Here is a 7,383-nt window from a genome sequence, read left to right as displayed (position 1 = left end):
ATATTACTTTTGGAAAAAATACCGATACTATTGATTTTGTTGATCATTTTTCTGCTACAGGTTAGAAGTGTACATGTTTTTTAATAAGTATTTATTACGTCCTATTTATTACCCATTATAAATGAGTAAAAACAGACAAAATAAATGATAATTATTTTATTGTATATATAATTATAAAATAAATTTATATAATGTTAAAAAACAAATATAACATTAAGATTGACATTTTTACATTTGTAACATTATCCTTTATGTTAATCTTTGGCAGGATTTTCTTGTGATTTTTTTGCCTTATTGGAATTATTAACCCAACACACGGCCACATCAGCTCCGTTACTTTGAAGATATTTTAACCATAAAAGCTGATTCGTCGCTAATCTATCGGTGCTGCTTTTTACTTCGACAAATTTACATTTTTGTTCCTCGACATTGTACAAGAATAAATCTGGCATTCCACTACGAAACTGTTTTAAATTCTTCACAAGTCTTTCCAATATTTTAGACAGCAAAGTTTGGCCGATAACAGTAACTACATCGTCAACGATTTTTTTTTCAGGCACAATATTAATTACCGGTCCAAATACAGACCATTCGTGGGAGTGTTCCTGATAATTGTTTCTCGCAAATTCTACTGTCTCTTTCAAGGTCCATTTTGATTCAATTTGAAGTAACCGTTCTTCAAATGATCTCTTCCGATTATCATAAAAATATTCTGTGAATATATCCAATGGTCCTGTTTGAATTGACGAAACAAATATTGCTGGAATATTTCTGGGTGGACTGTATATAATATCCCAAAAAAATAGCATAAATAAGGCATGAATTAGAGAATTTTCACAGTGGAAACCTTGATATCCATTTTGTTCATAGTAAGATAGAGCAACATCTTCTACATTTTTTATAGTTATATCATCATTTGATAGATCTTTGACTACAAACATTTTACGTTTAGCCTTATTTATGTTTGGCAATGTTAGTGCATTAATATGTTCAGTAGGAATATCACTTTCTTTTATAAGCCTGGGCATCATAAAGGCTACTTGGTCATGATAAATTTGTTTAATTTTATACTTCTTGCTATCCTTCATTTTTTTTGCAAGATTTGCTAAGTCATGTAGTGAAATTTCATCGTCTTTGCATTTGGTGAGTGCCTCTATCATTAACTGGCTTGCCTGAAAGGAATAATAAATGAAAAAATACATTATTTCAAATACTGGTTCTGGGACAAATGGCGTTTTTTAAAAGTAAAACTCAATTCATGTATTTCAAACAAACATTATTAATATTATCAACAAAAATTTGCAATTTGTCGGATAGATGTCACTGGTGAAGAATTTCTGTGGTTTCTAGTTTAAAAAAAACTGCTAGTCAAGTTGTTATGGAGAAATGACGATGGTCTACGTTTACTGTCGCTTGCTTCAATGAATAAATTTGTGGTGAGGAACACTATATTCTAACGCCCTCCGTCAAAAACATCAACTAACTAGCCAGTATTCACCAATGGGATATCTCCTTTCTACTACTTTTTAACATAGTAGTGGACGCAATAATGCAAAACGTTTTTAAAAAGAGACATTACATTCAGTATGATACTACAAACTTCTTGACAGTTTTAATACAGATGTTGACACATTGAGCGTTCTCGTGAGATAGATCGTATTGTAAAGCCATATAGTTTGAGAACTAATAAAGAAAAGAATGTATTGACAACTGACGCATCGCCTGCTATTGCAAATATCAACGAAATCTGGAACGGAGTTAGAGCAAGTGTAGTAAGAAGGAAGCACTTAAGATTAGTAATATAGCAGTAGAAGAAGAAAGTATCATCTACTTAATGAGAATTGGTCAAGTTATAGAGAGGAAGCATTACAATTAAGATTAAAATTCACCACTTTTCTATGCTTATATTGCTAATTTTTCGGTGTGGTTTTGAGACTTGGACACTGACCAGTCTGACGTCTTTAAAATGTGTTTCTTATACAAATCCTACATGTTACCGGGAGATCAGATGCAAAGGCAAAAAAGATTACAGTGTATTCGACATGTCGGTGAAATGACATTTGGACGAATTTCCCACATATTTTTGTATCAGCCGATAGAATATAGGCCTATATATCGTGATTTTTCTTAAAGAGTTCTTTTCCAACGAGCCTTTAGAGGTGACTGCGGAGTGGGTTTTTTAATTATTAGCTACTTATCAAAGAAACAACACAAACGATTTCCCAGATCAAAAATATTAAATTTATCGAATTTGCAACATATAATTATACGAATATTACTGTAACAAAACAGAAAAACTAAAATAAAATTAACATATATTACCACATACCTTTTCATAATCAATAGGTTCTAGGTGACTCATATATAACCAAATTAATCTGGAGTACCATTTTCCTACGATTTTGTAGTTCGGGAACGTCTTAATTAAAAAATCTAACCAGGTGGCTACATATTCTGGAAATCCGTTTGTTTTTGTGAAAATACTCTCACTGCATTCTGTTAGAATTTTTACATAGACATATTCCGCTCGATATTTATACAGATGTGGAGTAGTCTTTTCAGGTTCTTCTCTTTCAAGATTATTTAATTTATCATATATATTTCGACCAATGTCCCAGATTTCTAATGAGAAAAAATTAATTACATTTTCACATTTTGCTATGCTTTGGACTAGATGTTATATAAGCCTTAAAATTTGAGTTTAAGATATTAAAGGAGTTATATTCAAAGATTGTTAAAAAAAAAATAGTCAGTGTTAAAAAGCTATTTTAACATTTAGCTTCTTAGACAAGAATTAATTTACAACATATGAATTGTCTTTGACAAATAAAAATTTGGTAAAAAAATAAAGTAATTCGATATAAGCATGAATAAATTCAAATATTAATTAGTTACATATCCACTTACCAATTTTATCACCCCTCACAGATTTAATTTCGTCTAAGCGGTTATAAATACGAAGTGCTTCTGCATAATTCTCAAACTGAGCCCTTCTAGAAAAAATTTGTACATTTTCGATGCTTGTATATGGATATACCATTCCTTTGTAAATTACATGATTGAAGTAATCTTGTATATTACGAAATACAGGATTAGTAAAAGTAGCTAAGGTATAAATATTATTAAATGCTGTAATTTTTTCATTAGACAATTTAAATGAAAATCCAATATGTTTTTTTATTTCAGACATCACCACTTCTTTAAAGGTGCCATATAAGGTTTGTTGCGTTTCCATACGTGCTATTAACTTATCAATATTTTCATTTTTTGATTTACATCTTTTTATTTTCAGGTTTGTCATTATATCCTCAATATCGTTTTTATTCAGAGTTTCTAGTAAACTTGGTATGTTATTGTAATTTGTGTAATAGTCAGTATCCACAAAACCATCGCAAGCTAAACTTTGAAAGATATCAGTAACATCTTTGTCATCTTCTATCTCTATATTTGCTTTTTTACAGAAAGTAAATATGTTGTACCACTTTTTTTTCCAAGTATAAAGTTTTAAAATAGAATACTGACATTTCTCATCTAAGCGCAAAAAAATTCTTAGTACTTTACATTCATCAATGCTAAGTAGATTTCTCAGATCTACACTTTTATAAATGCTGTTTATCAATTCAACAAAAGTCTTCAGTTGTTTATCCTACAAACATCAATAAACCAATTAGCTATAAGTTAATACTCAAATAATAGCTGTCACAATTTAGAATAGTAATATTTTAATGCTTTTTCATTGTATTACATAAGATACAAAAATATTTTCAGTATTCACATACTCTTGATACAAATAATTCCCATTGCATTTTATCAGATTCAAATCAAAATACAGCTGTGACTTTTCTATATGAATTAAAATATACATTATATGAATTGATTAATAATATTAAAGTAAATTACCTGTAGCTGCTTTCCTTCCTTTGCTTTGAAAGGTTTAATATTTGATACACTTCTAGTCTTTATATCTCTGGAACTAACTGGGGATGCATTGGTCTTGCAGACAACTTTCAACTGCTGGACATCCTGATGTTCTTTTGGTTTCAAAGAATTAGCATATGATATATCATCTCCAAGAGTGGCATTGTCTTTAGGGACAGCTTTCAATTTTTTTGGTGATAATGTCACATTTTCTATAAAAACATTTGTTTGAATAAGTAGGAAACTAAATATTTTATTGTCTACTTTATACCTTTTTGATATTGTCTTTTGTTATCTTGACATTTTGGTAAAACTTTCAAAGGGTTACCTTGCATTTTATTTTGGGTATTATTACAATTATTTTTAATTTGCTCAATGTCAGATATACTTGACTGAAGTTCTAAAACAATCTTAGTAATAGAAAAAGGTAAAGAAATTATGACTGAAATGCAACTTTTCTAGAATAATTTAAATAACAGGTATTAAACTGTATATTAATTACATAAAATTATAATACCAATATTTGTCTAATTATTAGTGACTGCATGACTTAATTACCTTTACTGGTCTGAATAGTACATTCTTCTACTGTTTTATCATACCTTATAAATAAAAAAAGTTACTTATGTACTAGTAATACAATATAAATCCTACCTAGAATCATTATTATTTATTTTTAAAACACTTATAATTTTAATCTTAGACTCATAGTTACTCAAATTACAGTCGTAAGAGATAGTGTTATCTAAATCATTCAGTGATTCTAAAATAACACTAAAGTTAAATTATATTTGCAATATCTAATAAATATAGCCATACCTTCTGTTTCTGTATTTATTTCATATGAAACATTTGACACTAAGGTGGGGCTTTTAAACTTAAAAGCTTGCTTGCTTTTGCATTTTTTGTTAAAACATTCCATGATACTCAATTGGCGAAAATTTTTCTCTGATTGTGACAAATTGAGTTTAGATTTCAGGCCTTTCTTTTTAGGCATTTTTGACACCTTTAACTATATTGTAAGATAACTATAGAAAAAGAATAACAACCTATCATCATTGAAAAACTTTTATCACTCTAAACGAAACTAAAGTTAATCTATGCCTATCATTATTTTTATGGTAAAAACATTTGTACCATAACCTAAAATTAGAAAAATATTTAACAAATATAGAAAAACAAACTGTTAATACGTCAAATTCATATTACTAATTTTTTGAGCGTTGGGAACTATCGGCTGAAAACGACTATCGACTGTTTAGTAATTGACTACTATTTACTATCGACTGTTTCAGTCGTGTACTTTTAGTTACTATTTTTGTAATTTGTAAATTGTAATTTATATAAACATAAATTGGGTACATTTTTCTCAAGGTCGCGGCTAGGACGACAGAGGCAGAACATTAAAAATCAGTCGAAACTAGTAGAACCAAAAATAGTAACTGAAAGTACACGACTGAAAGAGTCGATAGTAAAAAGTAGTAAAATCAGTCGAGCCAAAAATAGCGACTGAAAAGGTAGTAGGATAGTAAAAAGTAGTCAATCACTAAAAGTCGTTAGTCGATTTCAGTCGATAGATTCCTACACTAGTAATTACTATTTTCAGGCATCAGTTTTTTGACTATCGACTGTTTCGTCTGTTTTTAGTCGATAGTTCCCAATGCTATAATTTATATTTTTAGGTTAGAATTAATGAATTGTGTTTGATGTTTAGGTTTTAAATTTTTTCTTCAAAAGTAATATAGGTACGAATTCATTAATCTTTCATTATTAGGTAGATATGTCGGAAAAAGATGCAACTATACATGATGATATGTTGTTTAATATGCTAAAGGAATGTAAAACCCTACCTACATTTTTGGATCATATGTTTGGTTTTCTTCAAAGAAGGTGTTTTTATAGATCCTGTTAAATATAGAATTGAACTATTAAAATATAATATTTTTAGGACTGATTTTTATTTTATAGCTAGAGATGCTAATTCGCCGATTGGTTTGCCAGAAGGTTTAGCACAAAGTTTAACACAACATGCTTTTTTAAAATGGAAACCTAAAAATGATGAGAACGTAATCTTACAAGAAAATGATATCCCACCTGCTATTAATGAGGAAGAAGTTATATTAAATGATGAAATTACAACTGAGGTTGAAAATCTCAATATAGGTTGTTATACTATTTTTGTATAATAAAATTTTAATAAAAGTAAAATTAAATTACAGATTACATAGAGGAACCACAACAAGAACTAAATTTCTTTACTAATGCTGAAAATTATAATGGGGCAACTTATGAGAATTATTGCTGGTCACAAAATATTTCTGATTTAGATATAACTATAAAATTACCAGACTATTTTATTGTAAAAAATTTGAGTGTTAAAATAACAACTAACACTATTGATATTAGATTACAAGATGATATATTACTTAAAGGTATAACAAACATAATAATTAACAAGTAATTGACATACATTTCTATAATGGCTAGGTAGTTTATGTCAAAAATGCAAAAATTCAGATGCAATATGGTCAATAGACAAACAGAAACTTTACATTCATTTGGATAAGTGTAGGGAAATATGGTGGGACTGTCTAATTACAACCGAGGATAGGTAATATTAAAGGACTTATAACTTCATAAATGTATGTAATTAATGTTTTAGACTAGATTTATCAAAAATAGATTGTTCAAGGCCTTTTGAAGAGTTATCAGAGGAGGCACAAGCTAAAATAGAAGAGTTGGGTTGGAATCAAGAGAGGAAAAGGCAAGGGTTACCTACATCAGATGAGCTCCATAAACAAGAAATGTTAAAGAAGGCATGGAATGCAGAAGGTTCACCCTTTGTTGGACCATTTGATCCAGATAAGGTCATATTCAATTCAAATTAATTAGTTTTGTTAAAATGTATTAATTTTTTGTTTATATAATAAATTAAAAGTAATATAAACACCTCTTATATTTAATATGTATATCATTTTAGTGAACTAAACTATATATTTACAAATTGGAACAACTGTATAATGATAATGTCAAAGAAAGTTTGTAAAAAATCTAAGTGCTCATAGCAAATTTTGATGATTTTATTCTAGATTATTTAAATGACTACGATTGATAAGGTTCTACTAAAGCTGGGAATTGTTATAAATAAGGGGTAGTTATTCTGAATCTATTGTTGATTCAAAAGTATCAAAATTTAGAACGGCGATGTGTTGAGTTTTAAGTTAGTGGATTGAAATAATAATACAATGGTTTAGGTCTTTTTAGTTGAATAATGAACTAAACTTGAAGATAATTATTAGAAATGTCAATTATAGTAAATAAAAGGTTTAAGGTGAAACCTTACATTTCTAAACTAATTGCAATTTGCTGAAAACATTTCTAACTATTTGGAAGTACTAAATATCATACATCGTCCATAGCATATCAGATTTATGGAGGCAAGACATATTTTGAAACGTCAAACTT

At 28.7% G+C, this 7,383-nt stretch overlaps 2 protein-coding genes across 2 annotated transcripts; one reads left to right on the top strand and one right to left on the bottom strand.

Annotated features, from left to right (window-relative positions):
- Positions 1 to 141: 141 nt before the first annotated feature.
- Positions 142 to 5,128, bottom strand: LOC143195324 (fanconi-associated nuclease 1). The gene is made up of 8 exons (XM_076402365.1): positions 4,738 to 5,128; positions 4,573 to 4,681; positions 4,477 to 4,520; positions 4,190 to 4,318; positions 3,901 to 4,130; positions 2,908 to 3,646; positions 2,330 to 2,622; positions 142 to 1,172 (listed from the first exon to the last, which is right to left on the bottom strand). Exons 1-8 carry the CDS (start codon positions 4,913 to 4,915, stop codon positions 255 to 257), a joined length of 2,640 nt encoding a protein of 879 aa, XP_076258480.1. The 5' UTR covers positions 4,916 to 5,128; the 3' UTR covers positions 142 to 254.
- A 472-nt stretch (positions 5,129 to 5,600) lies between these two features.
- Positions 5,601 to 6,881, top strand: LOC143195330 (nudC domain-containing protein 3). The gene is made up of 5 exons (XM_076402378.1): positions 5,601 to 5,808; positions 5,867 to 6,081; positions 6,138 to 6,350; positions 6,406 to 6,529; positions 6,581 to 6,881. Exons 1-5 carry the CDS (start codon positions 5,699 to 5,701, stop codon positions 6,804 to 6,806), a joined length of 888 nt encoding a protein of 295 aa, XP_076258493.1. The 5' UTR covers positions 5,601 to 5,698; the 3' UTR covers positions 6,807 to 6,881.
- The last annotated feature ends 502 nt before the right edge of the window (positions 6,882 to 7,383 follow it).

This window comes from Rhynchophorus ferrugineus, unplaced genomic scaffold, assembly GCF_030347505.1.
Source record: "Rhynchophorus ferrugineus isolate W39M unplaced genomic scaffold, kcgeb_rfMv2 rfM1, whole genome shotgun sequence".
Taxonomy (NCBI): Eukaryota; Metazoa; Arthropoda; class Insecta; order Coleoptera; family Curculionidae; genus Rhynchophorus; species Rhynchophorus ferrugineus.
This window is presented reverse-complemented; position numbering and strand designations above follow the sequence as displayed.

Coding starts and splice junctions, on each gene's coding strand:
- LOC143195324 (XM_076402365.1), bottom strand. CDS start 4,915: ATGCCTAAAAAGAAAGGCCTGAAATCTAAACTCAATTTGTCACAATCA. Junction 2,623..2,907: donor TGTGAGGGGTGATAAAATTG/GTAAGTGGATAT, acceptor TTTTCTCATTAG/AAATCTGGGACATTGGTCGA. Junction 1,173..2,329: donor AACCTATTGATTATGAAAAG/GTATGTGGTAAT, acceptor TATTCCTTTCAG/GCAAGCCAGTTAATGATAGA.
- LOC143195330 (XM_076402378.1), top strand. CDS start 5,699: ATGTCGGAAAAAGATGCAACTATACATGATGATATGTTGTTTAATATG. Junction 6,082..6,137: donor GGTTGAAAATCTCAATATAG/GTTGTTATACTA, acceptor ATTAAATTACAG/ATTACATAGAGGAACCACAA. Junction 6,351..6,405: donor AGATGATATATTACTTAAAG/GTATAACAAACA, acceptor TATAATGGCTAG/GTAGTTTATGTCAAAAATGC.